The sequence below is a fragment of the Silurus aristotelis genome (assembly GCF_946808225.1).
Source record: "Silurus aristotelis genome assembly, chromosome: 28".
Taxonomy (NCBI): domain Eukaryota; kingdom Metazoa; phylum Chordata; class Actinopteri; order Siluriformes; family Siluridae; genus Silurus; species Silurus aristotelis.
The window spans coordinates 683843-709817 of NC_139601.1; the positions used below are offsets into that span (position 1 = coordinate 683843).

Here is a 25975-nt window from a genome sequence, read left to right on the forward strand (position 1 = left end):
TCATATGTTTGAACACTGATAGATTTGTAAAACTTTCTATTACAATTTTTTTGCTGAATATCTAAATTGATATTGACTTCTTTTTCCAGAGTTCACAATCTGCCAATTTCTACTCTTGACATCAAACAAGGTACAGTGTTAAAATCATAATGGTGAAACAGGATTAATCAAAATATGCTTATTATGCATTTTGTTTATTTTGTCAGGCTATGTGCAAAAACTGCAAGGAAATCTCTTTGAAGAGCATACATTGTTTTTTGGGGAATGAGATATGCTTAAATGCTCTGAAAGAAAACAAAGACATCCAAAGAATTAATATCAGGATTTATTCAGTGTTAAAAAAATCAATGGAAATGTATTAAGCTTAGATAAAAGTCTTTTCAAATAAAAATAAAGGCAATGAAAAGTATTTATAAAACTATATATAAATATAAGGTCATCATATGTTTACATTGATCATGCCTAAAATTTAAACCACCATCCTAGTATTGAGTAGTTCCCACTTGTGCCAGTAGAGCAGATCTGTCTGGTCAAGATCTGCACTCTACAAGACTACTATAGGCATGCTGTGGTAACTGGCACCAAGAAATTAGGAGCACATCTTTTAAGTCCTGTAGGTTGTATGGTGAGGTCTCCATTGATAAAACTTGTTTGTCCAGAACATCCCACGGATGTTAAGATTTGGGGAATGTTGAAAATTTTTCCCACATGTTCGTCACACCAGTGCTGAAAAATGTTTGCAGTGTGCCAGGCTGCGTTATCCTGCCAAAAGAAGCCACTTCTGCAAATAAAGACTAGGCTCGATGGTTTAGTTGATCCTCGCACGACAATATAGAAGTGTTTGCTAGTGAAGAGCGGGCAGCACTGAAGATATGATAGCTCTGCAACTACACAACCTATACACAGAGAGCTGTGATGCACTGTGCATTCTGACACGCTTTTAATGAAAGCCAGCATTAAAATTCTTGGCAACTGTGAGCTACAGTAGAATTTCTGTAGACAATTTTTTATCATTTGACTCCACAGTAACCTGCCACCATGGGAGATGGTGAGATGGAATGCTTCGGCCCGGCGGCCATCTACCTCCGCAAGCCGGAAAAGGAAAGGATCGAGGCTCAGAACAAACCTTTTGATGCCAAATCAGCCGTCTTTGTGGTCGATGCCGCAGAGATGTACGTCAAGGGTACACTGAAGAGTAAAGAGGGGGGCAAAGCCACCGTAGAAACTCTGGAAAGCAAAAAAGTGAGTGTAAAGATAATTGACACAGTGTCAGGATTCTACATTTACTGCACACTCCTACATTAGTGACCATTAAATGTGCTTTATCACTGATATTTTATAGACTGTCACCGTTAAGGAAGATGAAATCTTTCCAATGAATCCTCCAAAGTACGACAAAATGGAGGACATGGCCATGATGACCCACCTCAGTGAACCTGCTGTGCTGTATAACCTCAAAGAGCGTTACGCAGCATGGATGATCTACGTAAGTTAAACAAAGAATTACTAAATTTTCAAAGAGAAATACGAGAGTGACGACACTAATGATTAACATTTCTCTGGACGCTTCTTTAGACCTACTCAGGGTTGTTCTGCGTCACTGTGAACCCCTACAAGTGGCTCCCAGTGTATGATGCTGTCGTTGTGTCTGGATACAGAGGCAAAAAGAGGATTGAAGCCCCACCTCACATCTTCTCCATCTCTGATAACGCCTATCAGTTCATGCACACTGGTACGATATTCTTTATGATTCTCTCTCTAACTATTTGTTACTGTATGAATAATTCAGTGCCTTATACAAAATGCTGAATTAATTCTTCTACACCATTAGATCGTGAGAACCAGTCAGTCCTAATTACGTAAGTCAAAACCTCTTCTTAAATATGATTCACTTCTAATAATCACAGAGCTTCATCTCTAGATACATGCACATGCACTGAACTACTGTTCACACCTGGTTCTCCTTTTCTACCCCCAGTGGAGAATCTGGTGCAGGAAAGACTGTGAACACAAAACGTGTCATTCAGTACTTTGCAATGGTTGGCATGACTGGCAAGAAGGCAGAACCTGTTCCTGGCAAAATGCAGGTGAGAAAAAAAAATACTACTGCTGTGTGACAGAATCAGACCTCAGAATCCTCACTAAATACCTGCCATCATCACTAGGGTTCACTGGAAGACCAAATTGTTGCAGCCAACCCCCTGCTGGAGGCTTACGGTAATGCCAAGACTGTGAGAAATGACAACTCCTCTCGTTTTGTAAGTAGACCTACATTGCATTGCGTTTTACAGTTTGAAGATTTAGAAAACTGGTCATCTTAAAACTTAACTGTATTTTAATTATCTTTTAACTTTCTAGGGTAAATTTATTAGAATCCATTTTGGACAAACTGGAAAACTGGCTTCAGCTGATATTGAAACCTGTAAGTTTCAGAGTTTGTTTTCAAAATAATTATTTTGTAAATAAAAGATACATACAGCTAAGTGAATTTTTATCTTAATGTGTCCAGATCTGCTGGAAAAGTCAAGAGTCACTTTCCAGCTGTCTGCTGAGAGGAGCTACCACATTTTCTACCAGCTCATGACTGGACACAAACCCGAGCTGCTTGGTAAGAAATCTCATGTACTGCAATGTTACTAAAATCCCTGCATGTTAGTTTAAAGAACAGATTTGTGTGAATGACAATGAATTATTTTATCCTTGTACAGAGGCACTGCTCATCACCACCAACCCTTATGATTACCCAATGATCAGCCAGGGTGAAATCACAGTCAAGAGCATTGATGATGTGGAGGAGTTCATTGCCACAGATGTAGGAAGAAATGATTTTAGAAACATGTGTGTGTGTGTGTTAATTTAAAAGATAACATGACCAATCTCTTCTCTTCATCACACAGACTGCCATTGACATTCTTGGCTTCACTGCTGATGAGAAATTTAATATCTACAAGCTGACCGGTGCTGTGATGCATCATGGCAACATGAAGTTCAAGCAGAAGCAGAGAGAGGAGCAGGCTGAGCCTGATGGCACTGAAAGTACAAAATAAAAGAAATTATTACCCAGTCTGTAAATATATAAAGTAGTAAATGTATGCTATGTGTGATATTAAAGACAATCTTCTCTCCACACATCAGTTGCTGATAAAATCGCCTACCTTCTGGGACTGAACTCAGCTGACATGCTGAAAGCTTTGTGTTACCCCAGAGTCAAAGTCGGAAACGAGTTTGTGACCAAAGGCCAGACTGTACCACAGGTAACGTACCATTAGTGACTAAGAGAAAAAAGAATTAAAGTTTGAGTTTTCACCTGACGAATAAACAATTATGGATTATACTTTCAGGTGAACAATTCCGTGTCTGCTCTCTGCAAGTCCATCTATGAGAAAATGTTCTTGTGGATGGTCATTCGTATCAATGAGATGTTGGACACAAAGCAGCAAAGGCAGTACTTCATTGGTGTGCTGGACATCGCTGGATTTGAGATCTTTGATGTAAATGAGTGTTTTCCTCCATGATATGTGCTCTGATGGTTTGTGCAATACTTTGACAATGTCTAATCTATTGCTGAACTCTAACAGTTCAACAGCTTGGAGCAGCTCTGCATTAACTTCACAAATGAGAAACTGCAACAGTTTTTCAACCACCACATGTTCGTGCTGGAACAAGAGGAGTACAAGAAAGAAGGTATCGAGTGGGAGTTCATTGACTTTGGTATGGACTTGGCAGCCTGCATTGAGCTTATTGAGAAGGTAAGTTATTGTGGTGTCAGTACAATTAATGTCATCAATAAAATAATCATACTTTCACCACTAATACTCCAGTGATCTCTAATAAAAAATCTGTCACCAACAGCCAATGGGCATCTTCTCCATCCTTGAAGAGGAGTGCATGTTCCCCAAAGCTACAGACACGTCCTTCAAGAACAAACTTCATGACCAGCACCTTGGCAAATGCAACGCCTTCCAGAAGCCAAAGCCTGGCAAAGGCAAAGCTGAGGCTCACTTCTCCCTGGTGCACTACGCCGGCACTGTGGACTACAACATTTCCGGCTGGTTGGACAAGAACAAGGATCCACTGAACGACTCTGTTGTACAGCTGTACCAGAAATCAGGGAACAAACTGCTGTGCCACCTTTATGCAGCCCATGCTGGGGCCGATGGTAAGAGTAACATTTATAGATATGAACTATTACTGCTGATAAACTGCAGCTGAAATGTGCTGTTTCTGATATAAACTTGTACATATATAAAGCAAAGAATATTAATACACTTTAACTCTGATGTGCAGCTGATGCTGGTGCTGGAAAGAAGGCTGGCAAAAAGAAGGGTGGTTCCTTCCAGACAGTGTCTGCATTGTTTAGGGTAAATATTTCAGCTTATTGGTATAAATATACAGTCCAAAATCTATGCAATGACTGACTTATGATGTGTGACATCTACAGGAGAACTTGGGCAAGCTGATGAGCAACTTGAGGAGCACTCACCCTCACTTTGTGCGTTGCTTGATTCCAAATGAATCCAAGACTCCAGGTAGGTTCTCTTCTCATTTTCCTACATTTATAATGAATAATTAAACAGCATCATACTTATGCACTGAACTGGAACCTCTAGGTCTGATGGAGAACTTCCTGGTCATCCACCAGTTGAGGTGTAATGGTGTGCTGGAGGGTATCAGAATCTGCAGAAAGGGATTCCCCAGCAGGATCCTCTATGGTGACTTCAAACAGAGGTCATCTGAATTCTACATATAAATAATGCTAATTGTAAAACACCTCAAAATACCTTCAGTTCTACAAAAAAGTTGTGGGCAAACACATGAAAATATGCACATTATATATTGTGTAATGAAATATATCATTTTTAGATACAAAGTCTTGAATGCCAGCGTCATTCCAGAAGGACAGTTCATTGACAACAAGAAAGCTGCAGAGAAACTCTTGGGCTCCATTGATGTGGATCATACACAGTACAAGTTTGGACACACCAAGGTTTGAAGTTTTGTCAGAACAAAATTATTATTGTTGGTATTAAAAACACTGATTTTCTCATTTCTAAAAAAATACAAATAAATAAAAAGAACATTTACCTTTTAAATCAACATAAATAATAAGTATTTGCAGAATTTCGTTAAATAAAGGCTCTGATTATCTATCTGAACTTGCAGGTGTTCTTCAAAGCCGGTCTGCTGGGAACCCTTGAGGAGATGCGAGATGAAAAACTAGCCAATCTGGTGACCATGACTCAGGCTTTGTGCCGTGGCTACCTCATGAGGAGAGAGTTTGTCAAGATGATGGAGAGGAGGTATGTTTAGATGACAAAACATGGAACACATGGACAAACCAAGTACAGAAACTTACAACAGGTGACCTAATTCATCTTAAATTCCAGGGAATCCATCTATTCCATCCAATACAACATCCGCTCATTCATGAATGTGAAACACTGGCCATGGATGAAGTTGTACTTCAAGATCAAGCCTCTTCTCAAGAGTGCAGAGACTGAGAAGGAAATGGCTGCCATGAAGGAGAACTTTGAGAAAATGAAGGAGGACTTGGCAAAGGCACTGGCTAGGAAGAAAGAGCTTGAGGAGAAGATGGTTTCTCTGCAACAGGAGAAAAATGACCTGCAACTAGCAGTAGCCTCTGTAAGTTTCTATACAGAGTTTAAGTTCATTTCTAATAAAATTGGGAAAACATTTATTATATAAAAAACCCACATTAACAGGAATCAGAGAGCCTTTCTGATGCTGAGGAAAGATGTGAGGGACTCATCAAAAGCAAGATCCAGCTTGAAGCTAAGCTCAAGGAGACAAATGAGAGACTGGAGGACGAGGAGGAAATCAATGCTGAGCTGACTGCCAAGAAGAGGAAACTGGAGGATGAGTGCTCTGAGCTGAAGAAAGACATTGATGACCTGGAGCTCACCTTGGCCAAAGTGGAGAAGGAGAAACATGCAACTGAGAACAAGGTTCAGATTAATTCATTGAAAATATTTCACTTTTTAATAATAAGAATTTAAATGGACAATTTATTATAATAATGATCTTAAACAGGTCAAGAACCTGACTGAAGAGATGGCATCTCAGGATGAGAGCATTGCCAAGCTCACTAAGGAGAAGAAAGCCCTCCAAGAGGCACACCAGCAGACTCTGGATGATCTCCAGGCAGAGGAAGACAAAGTCAACACTCTGACCAAATCCAAGACCAAGCTTGAACAACAAGTTGATGATGTAAATATCCATACTGTAATTCATAAAAGGTTCAGCAGTTATGATTATCAGGTGTTTTAATAAGATGCATTATCAAATTTAGCTTGAAGGTTCTCTAGAACAAGAGAAGAAGCTGCGTATGGACCTTGAGAGAGCCAAGAGAAAGTTTGAAGGTGACTTGAAACTGGCCCAAGAGTCCATAATGGACCTGGAGAACGACAAGCAGCAGTCTGATGAGAAGATCAAGAAGTGAGTGGGTCTTACAATGATAAAGCAACAAATACAAATCTGTTTATAAAAATATTTACATGTTACTTTTCCCATTTCATCAAAACAGGAAGGACTTTGAAGTAAGTCAACTTCTGAGCAAAATTGAAGATGAACAGACCCTGGGTGCCCAGCTTCAGAAAAAGATTAAAGAGCTCCAGGTACTTCTTTTGTGAGAAACAATAATATTCAGGCTTGTAGAGGAAACTTCAAATGTCTAAAATAAAATAAAAAATCCTGATTTCAGGCTCGCATTGAAGAGCTGGAGGAAGAAATCGAGGCTGAGCGTGCAGCTCGTGCTAAAGTTGAGAAGCAGAGAGCTGATCTCTCCAGGGAACTTGAGGAGATCAGTGAGAGGCTGGAGGAAGCTGGAGGTGCCACCGCTGCTCAGATTGAGATGAACAAGAAGCGCGAGGCCGAGTTCCAGAAACTGCGTCGTGATCTGGAAGAATCCACTCTGCAGCATGAAGCTACAGCTGCTGCACTCCGCAAGAAACAAGCTGACAGCGTTGCTGAGCTCGGAGAGCAGATCGACAACCTTCAGCGTGTCAAACAGAAGCTGGAGAAGGAGAAGAGTGAATATAAAATGGAGATCGATGATCTCTCCAGTAACATGGAAGCTGTGGCCAAATCAAAGGTATTAGACATTAAAATCTCATCATCCTGTTTAACTTCATCTAATGCCTGAAGTGTCTTAAGGTTCTGAGTCAACAACAATCGGAGATACATTCACAGGCAGAAAGGACGTGTTTTACTACATTTAAATATATCTGCATTATATACATACACTTCACTTTCCAGGCTAACCTAGAAAAGATGTGCCGCACCGTAGAGGATCAGCTGAGTGAACTCAAAGCTAAGAATGATGAACATGTTCGTCAACTCAATGACATCAGCACACAAAAAGCCCGCCTTCAGACTGAGAATGGTACGTTAAATCACGATAAAGCGGAGAATCCTGAAATCACACGATCAGTTTTAGTAACATAATTCACACTCCTGTTAAAGGTGAATTCAGCCGTCAGCTGGAGGAGAAAGAAGCACTTGTTTCTCAGCTGACCAGAGGAAAACAAGCTTACACTCAGCAGATCGAGGAACTCAAAAGACATATCGAGGAGGAAGTCAAGGTGAAACACACACAGTTTATTGCAACTCTGACAAATGGTATAATAAGAACAATATGAACACTAACAAGAAAAACATTTACTTCTAGGCAAAGAACGCTCTGGCTCATGCTGTCCAATCAGCTCGTCACGACTGTGATCTTCTCAGAGAGCAGTTTGAGGAAGAGCAGGAGGCCAAGGCTGAGCTTCAGCGTTCAATGTCAAAGGCCAACAGTGAGGTGGCTCAATGGAGAACCAAATATGAGACTGATGCCATCCAGCGTACAGAGGAGCTTGAGGAGGCCAAGTAAATTCCTACTACAATAACAAACAGCTGTCGCTAAACAAATAATGCACAACATAGGCATTATATTGCTGTTCATGTGCCTACAGGAAAAAGCTTGCTCAGCGTCTTCAAGAAGCAGAGGAGTCCATTGAAGCAGTGAACTCCAAATGTGCTTCTCTGGAGAAGACCAAGCAGAGGCTGCAGGGTGAAGTGGAGGACCTCATGATTGATGTTGAGCGATCCAACGCCCTGGCTGCTAACCTCGACAAGAAACAGAGGAACTTTGACAAGGTCTACAATCAGTCACCTGAATGTCGTGTACAAGACAATGCTGATCTGTACAAGTAGCATGTAACTGTCCTCCATATTCTCAGGTCTTGGCAGAATGGAAGCAGAAGTTTGAGGAAGGTCAGGCTGAACTGGAGGGAGCTCAAAAAGAAGCTCGTTCTCTCAGCACTGAACTCTTTAAGATGAAGAACTCATATGAGGAAGCTCTTGATCATCTGGAGACTCTGAAAAGGGAGAACAAGAACCTCCAGCGTATGTTAAAAAACTGTTTACATGTAAATATTTATAGCCTCTAAATGAAAACAAACAAAAAAAATATTTATATATATATATATATATATATATATATATATATATATATATATATATATATATATATATATTTATATTTATATATTTTATATATAAATAATTACTTCCTTCTGCAGAGGAGATCTCTGACTTGACTGAACAGATTGGAGAGACTGGAAAGACCATTCATGAGCTGGAGAAGGCAAAGAAGACGGTGGAAACTGAGAAATCAGAAATCCAAACTGCTCTTGAGGAAGCTGAGGTTACTATACATAACTGCAACAAGTAGAAATAAAGTACAACTGGATCTGCATCATATTGAACATTAAACATATTTTTCAGGGTACACTTGAACATGAAGAGTCCAAGATCCTTCGTGTCCAGCTTGAGCTCAACCAGGTTAAGAGTGAAATAGACAGGAAACTGGCTGAGAAAGATGAGGAGATGGAGCAGATCAAGAGAAACAGCCAGAGGGTGATTGAGTCCATGCAGACTACTCTGGACTCTGAGGTTAGGAGCAGGAATGATGCTTTGAGGATCAAGAAGAAGATGGAGGGTGATCTGAATGAGATGGAGATTCAGCTGAGCCATGCCAACCGCCAGGCAGCTGAAGCCCAGAAACAGCTCAGGAATGTCCAAGGACAGCTCAAGGTCTGCCTTAACTTTTATTTTTATTTAGAAGTTTTCTTTGTTTAATATGATAAATGTAGTCAAAGTGATATCCACTGTCACACCAGGATGCCCAACTGCACCTTGATGAGGCTGTCAGAGGACAAGAAGACATGAAGGAGCAGGTGGCCATGGTGGAGCGCAGGAATAACCTGATGCTGGCAGAGATTGAGGAACTGAGAGTTGCACTGGAGCAGACAGAAAGAGGCCGCAAAGTGGCTGAACAGGAGCTGATTGATGCCAGTGAGCGTGTGGCACTGCTGCACTCTCAGGTTTGTTCCTACAACAAACTTTGGTGCCAATTTTACATTTTATGTACAATTATCCTAATGTTTTTTTTTTTTTTTTTAAACAACAGAACACCAATCTAATCAACACCAAGAAAAAGCTCGAGGGTGATCTGGTGCAGGTACAAGGTGAGGTGGATGATACCATCCAAGAGGCCAGAAATGCTGAGGAGAAGGCCAAGAAGGCCATCACAGATGTGAGTGTTAAATGCAGAAATTGTACCACATTGATTTACAGTTAACCTGAAAACTAACTTCCTGTCATGGTCATACACTAGGCTGCTATGATGGCTGAGGAGCTGAAGAAAGAGCAGGATACCAGTTCTCACCTGGAGAGGATGAAGAAGAACCTTGAGGTTACAGTCAAAGATCTGCAGCACCGTCTGGATGAAGCTGAGAATCTTGCCATGAAGGGTGGAAAGAAGCAGCTCCAGAAACTGGAATCCAGGGTAAGTTGCAGTATTTAAACCAGTAAAGAAAAGCGTGAATATATTTGTTAGAAAGTTTTCTATAAATGTAAGGTCTGATCTAGGTGCGTGAACTGGAGAGTGAGGTCGAAGCCGAGCAGAGACGTGGTGTTGAAGCCGTTAAAGGAGTCCGTAAATATGAGAGGAGAGTGAAGGAACTCACCTACCAGGTACATAATATGTTTATCACCATACAGTCCATGTGAAGAAAAACAATGAAACTAAACAAATCCTGAATAAACATCAACTATTGCAGACTGAGGAGGATAAGAAGAACGTGAATAGACTGCAGGACCTTGTGGATAAACTGCAGCTGAAAGTAAAGGCCTACAAGAGGCAGGCTGAGGAAGCTGTAAGTGTGTCACTATGTACTGATATACATGCTGATATTGTACTTACAGCAGCACTAAAGTAAATAATGCTTATTAATCACAGGAGGAGCAGGCAAACACTCACCTGTCCAGGTACAGGAAAGTCCAGCATGAGATGGAAGAAGCTCAGGAGCGTGCTGACATTGCTGAATCCCAGGTCAACAAGCTGAGAGCCAAGAGCAGAGATGTTGGAAAGGTGGGGCAAAGTCATCTTTAAAAAGAAAACGTCATAATCATCATAATTCCTAATAATTTTATTAAAGCGTCATATCAAACAATTTTTAATTATTTAAACGACTTCAAAGATTTCATCTAAGTGTATTCATTTTATGTTTTCCAAAGAGCAAAGAAGAATAAGATGAGACCAACCAGACAGCAACAAGCAAACATAAAATATGACTGACTTGTAATGTCTTATTTTGTATTAAATAAATCAAGCAAATGTAACAAACTGTCTTTTTTTCTTTTTGTGAAGTAAGAGAACTTAAAAAATTAAAAGCCCTGCTAGGGACCATCACATTACAAAAAGTACACAATACAAAATATTAGACATTATTTAATAGACTCTAGTTGTCTTCCACACATCAGTCCAAGTAGGAACCTTGCAACTGGAGAACACTTTTATAAATTTACTATAATAAACTACAAGTAAAGTCAATAAGGTGGTACAAAATGCATTAGTATTTAAGCTCTGGTGATCTCTGCACATCCCTATTAACTATAAGCATAACAAGTGAGATTACAAATTTAATGGCTACAACACAACTCAAAACAGTTAGGACAGGGTAAATTTACCCTTAATTTAGCCCATATTTGTCTGGGAACTGAAAAGATCTGCTGCTGAGGTTTTGGGAGAGAAATGTCCTATTAATGGTTGATACAAGATTTTGGGTCATCTTTGTAGTATTTTTCATTTCATGACATACCAAATGTTTTTAATTGGTGAAAGGTCTAAACTGCAGGCAGGCCAGTTTAGCACTTATACTTTTCTACTACATGCTATTTTAGCATTGTCTTACTAATATATGCAAGGTCCTCCATTGCCTGGATGGAAGCACATTAAATTCAATTCATTTTTATTTGTCTTACGCTTTTAACAATGAACATTGTCTTAAAGCAGCTTTACACAGATAATGTGGTGATAAAAATGAGCACAAAAAAGCACATGACTCTAAAACCTGTTTATACCTTCAAGCATTGATGTTGCCTTTCCAGATGTGAAAGATATGTATAAGACCAATTGAATAGGCACTAATGCTCTCAAATGTTGAGCTATTTTATGAGTTGTGCAAAAGCTCCTGGTTCCATGACTCCATGACTGTATAAGACTGTAGAAAGAACATTACTCATAATCTCACACTCTGGTGCTCATGTTAGTTCTCACTCTCCAGTGTTTTGTATTGTTTTAAAGATTTATAATTAAACTCTTGATATCACCTGAATGAGTAGGGGTTTTCTTTTTAAGTCTGGTTCCTCTCAAGGTTTCTTCCTCATAACATCTCAAGAGGTTTTTCCTTGCCACAGTCGCCATGGCTACCGATCAGGGATAAACACACTTTGCTCACCTTAACTCTTAAATTCTGTAAAGCTGCTTTGAAACAATGTCCGTTGTGAAAAGCGCTATGGACAACGATTTTTGGAAATGTTTCCAGGCCCTTGAAGTAATTTTCATTACAGAAGCATGTATGTTTTTAAGGCAATGCCACCTGCGTGCCTGAAGAACACAGGCATCCAATACTGATTTATTTTATTAACAACTTACTTTTCCAGCCTATTGTTTGTTCATCGTGAATAGGGAGGCGGCATGTGTTGATTCTCACCTACGTAAAATTATGTCTGTCTCAGGGCTGAGCAGCACAGAGGCACGTGTGTGCATAAAAATACAATTGCTGAAAGCAAAAGTAGCATAATAAATTGTGAACACAAATAAAGATCCATTTTTGAGTTGCCCCAAACCTGCCTCATTTCTGGTCCAACCCATAAAATAGTCACAATTATACTTGATTTTTGTACCCCTTCAGTCAATCAGTCACAGCAGTATAATGACTCAGGTTTAAATGAACAGAGAAAACTGTGAGTAAACTGCATAAAAATGTAATTAAGATAAAAAAAAACACAAGCCATGAGCTTTTTATATAAACCAATTACATAAAGCACAGCAATTACAACATTTTAATCATACAACTTAAATACTTACTTTTAGATAGTTATACTGGACTGAAATCAACAGACACTTACTTCCAAGATCACTGCAGCTGGGAACTCTTCTGTAGCGTAAATAAACTTATTTATACTGCAATTTGAAGTACACAAAATTCTTGAGGCCACACTAGACCCCTAACAGGTTTCTAAATTTAAATTTATTCCTTATATGAACTTTCTGCTTGTAATATTTTGTTTCATCGTTTCACTTTATAAACTAATCACTTCTAAATTTCACTGCCTAGTAAGCAACTGCCAAAACATATTATCTTTCTTCAAAAAGAACATTATGGTCAGTCACTGGTAATCAATCTTAGACTAAAAGTTGTGCCATTTTAACTTGATACATTGTTGGCACTGAAGAGCCCTAAATATTAGATCTCTTAAATCTTGCCATGTTTCCAAGTCAGGTCTAGGCATCTAAATAGTTTAAGCTTATTCTAACAAAACAGGGCTTAAGCTCAAAGTACACTAAAGTTTATTTATTTCAAAATTAGGTTTTGTTTTGTTTTTTTACTTTTGGCAAAATTATTTAATGATTCTTCCACACAATATGTTACTGGCAACAGATGAACTCTAGGATAAATGATGACTGCTTGTGGATTACTGTCTACATGGATATTTTATATATCTGAAAATGATGCCACTGACCTTGATAGTGAACACCAGAGAGATCTGAGTGCTTTTCCACATCCAAGTTTAGTGCATCTTCAATGCCAGAAATCCTAAATAAAGATTAAAACAAAATAACTGGGCTCATGAACCTCATACAAATCACAAATTTAGACAAATTTTTTAAGCAAACAAAAAACAAAACAAAAGTACATCATTATTTAAAGAATAATATACCGTAAAAAAACTGTACAAAATATGAGATGAGAAAAAAGCGATAAAAAAAGTAAATAAGTTCTGAGAAACCAGGTTTACGTGTAAATATTTATGCTAATGTTAATTTGTAAATTGTTCATAAACTATATTGTTATATAAAACTGTATTTTATGTAGTAAACCTTAAAAGACAAACATCATTTGAAATGCTGCATAAAACAAAAATACATCGCATCAACTAATACAACATGGCCATTTATAGAGAGACAATTCTGCTGAGTGAACGGTAATGCTGCTATATAACAGGCTCCCCCAAGGACTGAAGGAACCTCAAGCACCCAGCCAAGGTGAGAAGGCTCCAGTCCAGTGCTGATGTCTCATATGTTTGAAAATGATCTTTGTGTTTGAATCGGATGAGTAAATTAATGTTTACTCTGTTTTTCCCTCAGAGTTCACCATCTGCCAGCCAATCTACCATCTGCCAATTTTTCCTCTTAACATCGAACAAGGTACAGTGTAAAAAATTGTAATGTAGAAAAGAATTAAAAACATGCTTTATCTACATTAAGTTACTATTTATTGCGTCAGGCTATGTACAGAAATCGCATGGAAATCTTTTCAAGAAGCATATAGAAAGAGAAAGAAAAATGCTAAATCCTGTGATGGAAAAAAGAGATTTAATTACAGGATTAATACTGTGATTTAAACTCCGTTGAAATTTACAAGTAAATTTGTTTAATAATACAAATACAAAGTTAATATTTACGTTAGACCTAGCTAAATATATTTATATATACAATATACTGTATATCATGTATAAAACACAGACTGTTTTTACTTCATTCAGAGTAAAAGGCAAATTTTTTTGTCATTTGACTCCACAGTAACCTGCCACCATGGGAGATGGTGAGATGGAATGCTTCGGCCCGGCGGCCATCTACCTCCGCAAGCCAGAAAAGGAGAGGATTGAGGCTCAGAACAAACCTTTTGATGCCAAAACAGCCGTCTTTGTGGTCGATGTCGGAGATATGTACCTCAAGGGTACACTGAAGAGTAAAGAGGGGGGCAAAGCCACCGTACAAACTGAGGGCGGCAAAGTGAGTGTAAAGATAATTGACCCATTTAACAGTGTCTGGACTAAGGTTTTAAACTTCCTGAATTTTTGAAACTTTCTATGGGAGTAAATGAGAATAAACTGGGAATTTACACATTTGCAGATGAGCCTATAACAGATATTTTAAATGTAATTCGAAAAAATCTTGCAGGATAATTTTGATTAACAAATCCCTGATTTATTACGATTCCAGTTAAATTCCTACCTGCACATTCATCGATCACATGCGCACAGCAGACTTACTGCAGGGTTACTGAGGCCACGCCCCCTACATGCAATAAGCATTCCTCCATAACATCAAATCATTTCTCGAATTCTGCACATAAGATAATGTCAAAAATGTCAATCTTGGAGAAAATGTCACGTAAATTACATAAATATAACACATTTATGCTTAAGACTTCCTTGTGATGTGTGTAAACTATTGTACAACAAAATTATACTAACAATTAAATCTAAATAAAAAATTACATTTTTTAAATCTGTATTAGTTTGCATGCATCTCAAATTATGACCAAACTAATTGTTTATATTGATGTTTGTATATAAAATAATTATAATTGATTCCGGCAAGTTTTCAACTTGGAGAATTTTCAAAATTCCACAGATGAAGTTCCTATGGAAAGTTCCTGGACATTTTCCGCCCCTTAGCAACATTAGTCAGGATTCTACATTTACTGCACACTCCTACATAAGTGACCATTAAATGTGCTTTATCACTGATATTTTATAGACTGTCACCGTTAAGGAAGATGAAATCTTTCCAATGAATCCTCCAAAGTACGACAAAATGGAGGACATGGCCATGATGACCCACCTCAGTGAACCTGCTGTGCTGTTTAACCTCAAAGAGCGTTACGCAGCATGGATGATCTACGTAAGTTAAACAAAGAATTACTAAATTTTCAAAGAGAAATACGAGAGTGACGACACTAATGATTAACATTTCTCTGGACGCTTCTTTAGACCTACTCAGGGTTGTTCTGCGTCACTGTGAACCCCTACAAGTGGCTCCCAGTGTATGACACTGTCGTTGTGTCTGGATACAGAGGCAAAAAGAGGATTGAAGCCCCACCTCACATCTTCTCCATCTCTGATAACGCCTATCAGTTCATGCACACTGGTACGATATTCTTTATGATTCTCTCTCTAACTATTTGTTACTGTATGAATAATTCAGTGCCTTATACAAAATGCTGAATTAATTCTTCTACACCATTAGATCGTGAGAACCAGTCAGTCCTGATTACGTAAGTCAAAACCTCTTCTTAAATATGATTCACTTCTAATAATCACAGAGCTTCATCTCTAGATACATGCACATGCACTGAACTACTGTTCACACCTGGTTCTCCTTTTCTACCCCCAGTGGAGAATCTGGTGCAGGAAAGACTGTGAACACAAAACGTGTCATTCAGTACTTTGCAATGGTTGCCGTGACTGGCAAGAAGGCAGCAGAACCAGCTGCTGGCAAAATAAAGGTGAGAGAAAAACTACTACTGCTGTGTGACAGAATCAGACCTCAGAATGCTCACTAAATACCTGCCATCATCACTAGGGTTCACTGGAAGACCAAATTGTTGCAGCCAACCCCCTGCTGGAGGCTTACGGTAATGCCAAGACTGTGAGAAATGACAACTCCTCTCGTTTTGTAAGTTCACATATACTGGAAATATATATAGATAGAGATTGTGGTATGCAGTCATGTACATTTCATGTGATTTACATATATATATATATATATATATATATATATATATATATATATATATATATATATATATATATATATAAATATATATTCTTTTATTTATAGGGTAAATTCATCAGAATTCACTTCGGCCAAACTGGCAAGCTGGCATCAGCTGATATTGAAACATGTAAGTTTGATTCAAATCACTTGAATAGAAACCAGTGTTTTGCTTCCATCTAAAAGGCGAGTATGTTAATGCATTTTACTTACTAATGGAGAAGCCATAATAACTAGATGATAATGTAGAGGTGGCGCTAAAAGACGATGGGGAACTTGCTGGATTGAACAATAGCAGTAACACCTGTTAGTGATTAAAGAAAAAAAAATTATGCAGTTCAAAATGTAGAAAGTGCAACCACATCTGTCAATATTATTAAAAGATGTCGATCTGATTAATGATCACATTTCTAAATATTCAAAAATAAACGCTTGTTTATTATGTATGAAATGCTTGTAAACAGATCTGCTGGAAAAGTCAAGAGTCACTTTCCAGCTGTCTGCTGAGAGAAGCTACCACATTTTCTACCAGCTCATGACTGGACACAAACCCGAGCTGCTTGGTAAGAAATCTCATGTACTGCAATGTTACTAAAATCCCTGCATGTTAGTTTAAAGAACAGATTTGTGTGAATGACAATGAATTATTTTATCCTTGTACAGAGGCACTGCTCATCACCACCAACCCTTATGATTACCCAATGATCAGCCAGGGTGAAATCACAGTCAAGAGCATTGATGATGTGGAGGAGTTCATTGCCACAGATGTAGGAAGAAATGATTTTAGAAACATGTGTGTGTGTGTTAATTTAAAAGATAACATGACCAATCTCGTCTCTTCATCACACAGACTGCCATTGACATTCTTGGCTTCAATGCTGATGAGAAATTTAATATCTACAAGCTGACCGGTGCTGTGATGCATCATGGCAACATGAAGTTCAAGCAGAAGCAGAGAGAGGAGCAGGCTGAGCCTGATGGCACTGAAAGTACAAAATAAAAGAAATTATTACCCAGTCTGTAAATATATAAAGTAGTAAATGTATGCTATGTGTGATATTAAAGACAATCTTCTCTCCACACATCAGTTGCTGATAAAATCGCCTACCTTCTGGGACTGAACTCAGCTGACATGCTGAAAGCTTTGTGTTACCCCAGAGTCAAAGTCGGAAACGAGTTTGTGACCAAAGGCCAGACTGTACCACAGGTAACGTACCATTAGTGACTAAGAGAAAAAAGAATTAAAGTTTGAGTTTTCACCTGACGAATAAACAATTATGGATTATACTTTCAGGTGAACAATTCCGTGTCTGCTCTCTGCAAGTCCATCTATGAGAAAATGTTCTTGTGGATGGTCATTCGTATCAATGAGATGTTGGACACAAAGCAGCAAAGGCAGTACTTCATTGGTGTACTGGACATCGCTGGATTTGAGATCTTTGATGTAAATAATTGTTTTTTCTTTCCATGATATGTCCTCTGATTTGTGCAATACTTTGACAATGTCTAATCTATTGCTGAACTCTAACAGTACAACAGCTTGGAGCAGCTCTGCATTAACTTCACAAATGAGAAACTGCAACAGTTTTTCAACCACCACATGTTCGTGCTGGAACAAGAGGAGTACAAGAAAGAAGGTATCGAGTGGGAGTTCATTGACTTTGGTATGGACTTGGCTTCCTGCATTGAGCTTATTGAGAAGGTAAGTTATTGTGGTGTCAGTACAATTAATGTCATCAATAAAATAATCATACTTTCACCACTAATACTCCAGTGATCTCTAATAAAAAATCTGTCACCAACAGCCAATGGGCATCTTCTCCATCCTTGAAGAGGAGTGCATGTTCCCCAAAGCTACAGACACGTCCTTCAAGAACAAACTTCATGACCAGCACCTTGGCAAATGCAACGCCTTCCAGAAGCCAAAGCCTGGCAAAGGCAAAGCTGAGGCTCACTTCTCCCTGGTGCACTACGCCGGCACTGTGGACTACAACATTACCGGCTGGTTGGACAAGAACAAGGATCCACTGAACGACTCTGTTGTACAGCTGTACCAGAAATCAGGGAACAAACTGCTGTGCCACCTTTATGCAGCCCATGCTGGTGATGGTAAGAGCAACATTTATAGATATGAACTATTACTGCTGATAAACTGCAGCTGAAATGTGCTGTTTCTGATATAAACTTGTACATATATAAAGCAAAGAATATTAATACACTTTAACTCTGATGTGCAGCTGATGCTGGTGCTGGAAAGAAGGCTGGCAAAAAGAAGGGTGGTTCCTTCCAGACAGTGTCTGCATTGTTTAGGGTAAATATTTCAGCTTATTGGTGTAAATATACAGTAAAAAAATCTATGCAATGACTTACTTATAATGTGTGACATCTACAGGAGAACTTGGGCAAGCTGATGAGCAACTTGAGGAGCACTCACCCTCACTTTGTGCGTTGCTTGATTCCAAATGAGTCCAAGACTCCAGGTAGGTTCTCTTCTCATTTTCCTACATTTATAATGAATAATTAAACACCATCATACTTATGCACTGAACTGGAACCTCTAGGTCTGATGGAGAACTTCCTGGTCATTCACCAGTTGAGGTGTAATGGTGTGCTGGAGGGTATCAGAATCTGCAGAAAGGGATTCCCCAGCAGGATCCTCTATGGTGACTTCAAACAGAGGTCATCTGAATTCAACATATAATTAATTCTAATTGTAAAACACCTCAAAATACCTTCAGTTCTACACATGAGTTGTGGGCAAACACATGAAAATATGTACATTATATATTCTGTAATAAATATATCATTTTTAGATACAAAGTCTTGAATGCCAGCGTCATCCCAGAGGGACAGTTCATTGACAACAAGAAAGCTTCAGAGAAACTCTTGGGCTCCATTGATGTGGATCATACACAGTACAAGTTTGGACACACCAAGGTTTGAAGTTTTGTCAGAACAAAAGTATTATTGTTGGTACTAAAAACACTCAGATTTTCTGATTTCTAGAAAAGTTCAAATTAAAGGAACATTTACCTTTTAAATGTACATAAATGATAAGTATTAAAAGACTTATTATACACTTCCGTTGTAGAATTTCCTTAAATAAAGGATCTGATTATCTATCTGAACCTGCAGGTGTTCTTCAAAGCCGGTCTGCTGGGAACCCTTGAGGAGTTGCGAGATGAAAAACTAGCCAATCTGGTGACCATGACTCAGGCTTTGTGCCGTGGCTACCTCATGAGGAGGGAGTTTTCCAAGATGATGGAGAGGAGGTATGTTTAGATGACAAAAGATGGACACATGGACAAACCAAGTACAGAAACTTACAATAGGTGACCTAATTCATCTTAAATTCCAGGGAATCCATCTATTCCATCCAATACAACATCCGCTCATTCATGAATGTGAAACACTGGCCATGGATGAAGTTGTACTTTAAGATCAAGCCTCTTCTCAAAACTGCAGAGACTGAGAAGGAAATGGCATCCATGAAGGAGAACTTTGAGAAAATGAAAGAGGACTTGACAAAAGCACTGGCTAGGAAGAAAGAGCTTGAGGAGAAGATGGTTTCTCTGCAACAGGAGAAAAATGACCTGCAACTAGCAGTAGCCTCTGTAAGTTTCTATACAGAGTTTAAGTTCATTTCTAATAAAATTGGAATTTATTATAAAAAAACCCACATTAACAGGAATCAGAGAGCCTTTCTGATGCTGAGGAAAGATGTGAGGGACTCATCAAAAGCAAGATCCAGCTTGAAGCTAAGCTCAAGGAGACAAATGAGAGACTGGAGGACGAGGAGGAAATCAATGCTGAGCTGACTGCCAAGAAGAGGAAACTGGAGGATGAGTGCTCTGAGCTGAAGAAAGACATTGATGACCTGGAGCTCACCTTGGCCAAAGTGGAGAAGGAGAAACATGCCACCGAGAACAAGGTTTGTGTGTTGCACTATAAATTAACAGATGCTACACACTGTACTATTGATACAGTCACTAAATCCAGACTGTGACTATGGTTAGATGCTTTACACGCCACTGTTGTGGATCTGAGTGATAGTAATTGAGATTAGGAAATTACTTACTAAAGATAAGAAAGTGCTACTCTTATCTTCCACAAGAAACATGTAGGTAATGATTACAGAAAACATATATTTAATAAAAAAAGAAATACAAGTATACAGGTAGTAATATGGTCATCTGAAATTATTTCACACAGGTCAAGAACCTAACTGAAGAAATGGCATCTCTGGATGAGAACATTGCCAAGCTCACTAAGGAGAAGAAAGCCCTCCAAGAGGCACACCAGCAGACTCTGGATGATCTCCAGGCAGAGGAAGACAAAGTCAACACTCTGACCAAATCCAAGACCAAGCTTGAGCAACAAGTTGATGATGTAAATATCCATACTGTAATTCATAAAGGGTTCAGCAGTTATGATTATCAGGTGTTTTGATAAGATGCATTATCAAATTTAGCTTGAAGGTTCTCTGGAACAAGAGAAGAAGCTGCGTATGGACCTTGAGAGAGCCAAGAGAAAGCTTGAAGGTGACTTGAAACTGGCCCAAGAGTCCATAATGGATCTGGAGAACGAAAAGCAGCAGTCTGATGAGAAGATCAAGAAGTGAGTGGGTCTTACAATGATAAAGCAACAAATACAAATCTGTTTATAAAAATATTTACATGTTACTTTTCCCATTTCATCAAAACAGGAAGGACTTTGAAACAAGTCAACTTCTGAGCAAAATTGAAGATGAACAGACCCTGGGTGCCCAGCTTCAGAAAAAGATTAAAGAGCTCCAGGTACTTCTTTTGTAAGAAACAATAATATTCAGTCTTGTAGAGGAAAATTCAAATGTCTAAAATAAAATAAAAAATTCTGATTTCAGGCTCGCATTGAAGAGCTGGAGGAAGAAATCGAGGCTGAGCGTGCAGCTCGTGCTAAAGTTGAGAAGCAGAGAGCTGATCTCTCCAGGGAACTTGAGGAGATCAGTGAGAGGCTGGAGGAAGCTGGAGGTGCCACCGCTGCTCAGATTGAGATGAACAAGAAGCGCGAGGCCGAGTTCCAGAAACTGCGTCGTGATCTGGAAGAATCCACTCTGCAGCATGAAGCTACAGCTGCTGCACTCCGCAAGAAACAAGCTGACAGCGTTGCTGAGCTCGGAGAGCAGATCGACAACCTTCAGCGTGTCAAACAGAAGCTGGAGAAGGAAAAGAGTGAATATAAAATGGAGATCGATGATCTCTCCAGTAACATGGAAGCTGTGGCCAAATCAAAGGTATTTGACAATAAAATCTCATCATCCTGTTTAACTTCATCTATAGCCTGAAGTGTCTTAAGGTTCTGAGTCAACAACAATCGGAGATACATTCACAGGCAGAAAGGACGTGTTTTACTACATTTAAATATATCTGCATTATATACGTACGCTTCTCTTTCCAGGGTAACCTAGAAAAGATGTGCCGCACCGTAGAGGACCAGCTGAGTGAACTCAAAGCTAAGAATGATGAACATGTTCGTCAACTCAATGACATCAGCACACAAAAAGCCCGCCTTCAGACTGAGAATGGTACGTTAAATCACGATAAAGCGGAGAAACCTGAAATCACACGATCAGTTTTAGTAACATAATTCACACTCCTGTTAAAGGTGAATTCAGCCGTCAGCTGGAGGAGAAAGAAGCACTTGTTTCTCAGCTGACTAGAGGAAAACAAGCTTACACTCAGCAGATCGAGGAACTCAAAAGACATATCGAGGAGGAAGTCAAGGTGAAACACACACAGTGTGATGCAAATCTGACAAATAATAATATTAACACTTACAAGTATAAATATATATAACAAATTTCACTTCTAGGCAAAGAACGCTCTGGCTCATGCTGTCCAATCAGCTCGCCACGACTGTGATCTTCTCAGAGAGCAGTTTGAGGAAGAGCAGGAGGCCAAGGCTGAGCTTCAGCGTTCAATGTCAAAGGCCAACAGTGAGGTGGCTCAATGGAGAACCAAATATGAGACTGATGCCATCCAGCGTACAGAGGAGCTTGAGGAGGCCAAGTAAAAACACATAAGACATGGTTTTATGGAAAAATGATGCCCTTACACATTATCAGTGATGCAAACCAAACTTTGTTATCCACCTAGAAAAAAGCTTGCTCAGCGCCTCCAAGAGGCTGAGGAAACCATTGAAGCAGTGAACTCCAAATGTGCTTCTCTGGAGAAGACCAAGCAGAGACTGCAGGGTGAAGTGGAGGACCTCATGATTGATGTTGAGCGATCCAACGCCCTGGCTGCTAACCTCGACAAGAAACAGAGGAACTTTGACAAGGTCTACAATCAGTCACCTGAATGTCGTGTACAAGACAATGCTGATCTGTACAATTAGCATAGCATGTAACTGTCCTCCATATTTTCAGGTCTTGGCAGAATGGAAGCAGAAGTTTGAGGAAGGTCAGGCTGAACTGGAGGGAGCTCTGAAAGAAGCTCGTTCTCTCAGTACTGAACTCTTTAAGATGAAGAACTCATATGAAGAAGCTCTTGATCATCTCGAGACCCTGAAGAGAGAGAACAAGAATCTGCAGCGTATGTAACCCAAACAAAACTGCATTTTCTACTACTTACTGAATTTTACTAAAGCACAAGTATCCAAAAACATTCACCTGGAAATGTTTCTTCTGCAGATGAGATCTCTGACTTGACTGAACAGATTGGAGAGACCGGAAAGACCATTCATGAGCTGGAGAAGGCAAAGAAGACGGTGGAAACTGAGAAATCAGAAATCCAGACTGCTCTTGAGGAAGCTGAGGTTACTATACATAACTGCAACAAGTAGAAATAAAGTACAACTGGATCTGCATCATATTGAACATTAAACATATTTTTCAGGGTACACTTGAACATGAAGAGTCCAAGATCCTTCGTGTCCAGCTTGAGCTCAACCAGGTTAAGAGTGAAATAGACAGGAAACTGGCTGAGAAAGATGAGGAGATGGAGCAGATCAAAAGAAACAGCCAGAGGGTGATTGAGTCCATGCAGACTACTCTGGACTCTGAGGTTAGGAGCAGGAATGATGCTTTGAGGGTCAAGAAGAAGATGGAGGGTGATCTAAATGAGATGGAGATTCAGCTGAGCCATGCCAACCGCCAGGCAGCTGAAGCCCAGAAACAGCTCAGGAATGTCCAAGGACAGCTCAAGGTCTGCCTTAACTTTTATTTTTATTTAGAAGTTTTCTTTTGTTTCATATGATAAATGTAGTCAAAGTGATATCCACTGTCACACCAGGATGCCCAACTGCACCTTGATGAGGCTGTCAGAGGACAAGAAGAAATGAAGGAGCAGGTGGCCATGGTGGAGCGCAGGAATAACCTGATGCTGGCAGAGATTGAGGAACTGAGAGTTGCACTGGAGCAGACAGAAAGAGGCCGCAAAGTGGCTGAACAGGAGCTGGTTGATGCCAGTGAGCGTGTGGCACTGCTGCACTCTCAGGTTTGTTCCTACAACAAACTTTGGTGCCAATTTTACATTTTATGTACAATTATCCTAATTGTCCCTATTTTCTAAACAACAGAACACCAGTCTAATCAACACCAAGAAGAAGCTTGAGGGTGATCTGGTGCAGGTACAAGGTGAGGTGGATGATACCATCCAGGAGGCCAGGAATGCTGAGGAGAAAGCCAAGAAGGCCATCACAGATGTGAGTGTTTATAAATACTTTTCACCAATGTCCTTTACAAATGCTTGAAATGTAATCCTGACACGTTTATGACCCATTTGATAGGCTGCTATGATGGCTGAAGAGCTAAAGAAAGAGCAGGATACCAGTTCTCACCTGGAGAGGATGAAGAAAAACCTTGAGATTACCGTTAAAGATCTGCAGCACCGTCTGGATGAAGCTGAGAATCTTGCCATGAAGGGTGGAAAGAAGCAGCTCCAGAAACTGGAATCCAGGGTAAGTTGCCGTATTTAAACCAGTAAAGAAAAGCGTGAATATATTTGTTAGAAAGTTTTCTATAAATGTAAGGTCTGATCTAGGTGCGTGAACTGGAGAGTGAGGTCGAAGCCGAGCAGAAACGTGGCGTTGAAGCCGTTAAAGGAGTCCGTAAATATGAGAGGAAAGTGAAGGAACTTACCTACCAGGTACATAATATGTTTATTACCATACAGTCCATGTGAAGAAAAACAATGAAACTAAACAAATCCTGAATAAACATCAACTATTGCAGACTGAGGAGGATAAGAAGAACGTGAATAGACTGCAGGACCTTGTGGATAAACTGCAGCTGAAAGTAAAGGCCTACAAGAGGCAGGCTGAGGAAGCTGTAAGTGTGTCACTATGTACTGATATACATGCTGATATTGTACTTACAGCAGCACTAAAGTGAATAATGCTTATTAATCACAGGAGGAGCAGGCAAACACTCACCTGTCCAGGTACAGGAAAGTCCAGCATGAGATGGAAGAAGCTCAGGAGCGTGCTGACATTGCTGAATCCCAGGTCAACAAGCTGAGAACCAAGAGCAGAGATGTTGGAAAGGTATGTGGTTAGGTCAATCATAATTTTCACATTTTTGTTATTCTGCATTTATGATGAGAAAAGGTATTTATATTGTATTTATATAACTCAATGTTTTTTTTTAAATAATTTTAGAGCAAGGAGTTGGCTGAATAAAGGATGAAGACAGGACAAGATAAGACAAGACAACAATCATATAATATGCCATTGTTTTTGTCTTTGCTTAAACTTTAATAAATTCTGTAAACTTGATATACTTGATATCAGCTGCTTTATTCAGTTCCAAAACCATTCATAATTTTTAAACACAAACTTTCACTTATATAAAACTCAGGTCATGTGACTCAGTCATGTTTCTAAATCAACTGCTCATTTCGAAGGAACTGGTGGCCACAGCCTAAAATTCAGATTACAATAAAATAAAATCCATGATAAAATGAAACCAAGATTGAACTCCTGAATGCTGAAGCTTAAAAATAAATTAAAAATAAATTAGCCACAGCTCATCAACCTGGTCAATCCCATTTCTACTGTGAACTGGGTGATGAGAGCATCATGCTGGATGGGAATTTACAGCTGAATGTACTAAAGTATCTTTGTGGAAAACCTGCTCAGGAGAGTCCAGGGTCATAAAGTGGAGTTGAGGATCACTTTCCAATACAGTAAATCCCCGTTGTACGAGCATAATTCATTCTTGAAAATTGCTCGTAGGTCCATTTGCTCGTACGTTCGAACGAATTTCCCCATAAGAATGAATGTAAAAGTGATTTAATCCATTTTGAGGTCTCATTCGATCGCTTATTTCTGCACTTGACCACATGCACAAATCCCCAAATACAGGCTAGAGGCATTATCCACAAAAAAATGCAAGACTTTTATCTGTAAAACGTATTTAGCAAAGTATCAAAATGAGAAAAAAGGAAATGAAAATCTATACAGAATTAAACTTTTACTTCCTTTAAGATGTTTATAAATAACAAAGCCTGTTAATTCTAAGCAGAAACTACTACCTACTAACGGCATAGTATTATTGATATTAAGTTTCATTTTGATTTCAATAAAGATCAGGAGCGTTTCGGTGCACATGTACCGAATGCAATCCTTTTTACGTGCGGAAATACATTTCGAGTTCCCTCAGGAATGTATTAGGTGATGAACTGCAAGTTTGTTTAGTCTTGGCCTTCCACTTTCAGTGCATTTAAAAAAAAATATATTATTAACCTTGAAAACATACACAACAATGACAGGTGTATAAAAAAGGAACTAGAGTTAGTTCAGTGTCACTTTGGCTAATCACTCCACACCAGAAATAAGATTTGTTTTGCGCATGCACGAAAATGCTAA

The 25975-nt window shown here is 39.2% G+C and overlaps 2 protein-coding genes and 1 long non-coding RNA gene across 3 annotated transcripts; 2 read left to right on the forward strand and 1 right to left on the reverse strand.

Moving 5' to 3' along the window:
- Positions 1-66: 66 nt before the first annotated feature.
- On the forward strand, positions 67-10687 carry LOC310721756 (myosin heavy chain, fast skeletal muscle-like). Its single transcript, XM_083533698.1, has 40 exons — positions 67-130; positions 1027-1242; positions 1343-1486; positions 1576-1732; positions 1832-1859; positions 1979-2087; positions 2166-2258; positions 2359-2422; positions 2510-2608; positions 2709-2812; positions 2898-3036; positions 3136-3254; positions 3342-3491; positions 3579-3749; positions 3853-4159; positions 4288-4361; positions 4442-4529; positions 4611-4728; positions 4864-4987; positions 5164-5300; positions 5388-5643; positions 5724-5966; positions 6052-6228; positions 6311-6456; positions 6545-6635; positions 6722-7111; positions 7276-7402; positions 7483-7601; positions 7688-7884; positions 7971-8154; positions 8238-8403; positions 8580-8704; positions 8785-9093; positions 9180-9383; positions 9470-9595; positions 9677-9847; positions 9931-10035; positions 10122-10217; positions 10301-10432; positions 10579-10687. Exons 2-40 carry the CDS (start codon positions 1039-1041, stop codon positions 10591-10593), a joined length of 5808 nt encoding a protein of 1935 aa, XP_083389824.1. The 5' UTR covers positions 67-130; positions 1027-1038; the 3' UTR covers positions 10594-10687.
- On the reverse strand, positions 10120-15106 carry LOC310721799. The gene is made up of 3 exons (XR_014532193.1): positions 14585-15106; positions 13090-13163; positions 10120-10447 (listed from the first exon to the last, which is right to left on the reverse strand). It is a non-coding gene; the product is annotated as an uncharacterized lncRNA (long non-coding RNA).
- Positions 13624-24883, forward strand: LOC310721759 (myosin heavy chain, fast skeletal muscle-like). Its single transcript, XM_083533701.1, has 40 exons — positions 13624-13774; positions 14150-14362; positions 15113-15256; positions 15346-15502; positions 15602-15629; positions 15749-15860; positions 15938-16030; positions 16196-16259; positions 16594-16692; positions 16793-16896; positions 16980-17118; positions 17218-17336; positions 17424-17573; positions 17661-17831; positions 17935-18232; positions 18367-18440; positions 18522-18609; positions 18691-18808; positions 18943-19066; positions 19265-19401; positions 19488-19743; positions 19818-20060; positions 20342-20518; positions 20601-20746; positions 20835-20925; positions 21012-21401; positions 21566-21692; positions 21773-21891; positions 21980-22176; positions 22264-22447; positions 22536-22701; positions 22800-22924; positions 23005-23313; positions 23401-23604; positions 23687-23812; positions 23897-24067; positions 24151-24255; positions 24342-24437; positions 24521-24652; positions 24767-24883. The coding sequence occupies exons 2-40, from the start codon at positions 14162-14164 to the stop codon at positions 24785-24787; spliced, it is 5805 nt and encodes a 1934-aa protein (XP_083389827.1). The 5' UTR covers positions 13624-13774; positions 14150-14161; the 3' UTR covers positions 24788-24883.
- Positions 24884-25975: the final 1092 nt, after the last annotated feature.

Coding starts and splice junctions, on each gene's coding strand:
- LOC310721759 (XM_083533701.1), top strand. CDS start 14,162: ATGGGAGATGGTGAGATGGAATGCTTCGGCCCGGCGGCCATCTACCTC. Junction 15,861..15,937: donor CAGCTGCTGGCAAAATAAAG/GTGAGAGAAAAA, acceptor CATCATCACTAG/GGTTCACTGGAAGACCAAAT. Junction 18,441..18,521: donor CAGTGTCTGCATTGTTTAGG/GTAAATATTTCA, acceptor TGACATCTACAG/GAGAACTTGGGCAAGCTGAT.
- LOC310721756 (XM_083533698.1), top strand. CDS start 1,039: ATGGGAGATGGTGAGATGGAATGCTTCGGCCCGGCGGCCATCTACCTC. Junction 2,609..2,708: donor ACACAAACCCGAGCTGCTTG/GTAAGAAATCTC, acceptor ATCCTTGTACAG/AGGCACTGCTCATCACCACC. Junction 7,602..7,687: donor ATATCGAGGAGGAAGTCAAG/GTGAAACACACA, acceptor ATTTACTTCTAG/GCAAAGAACGCTCTGGCTCA.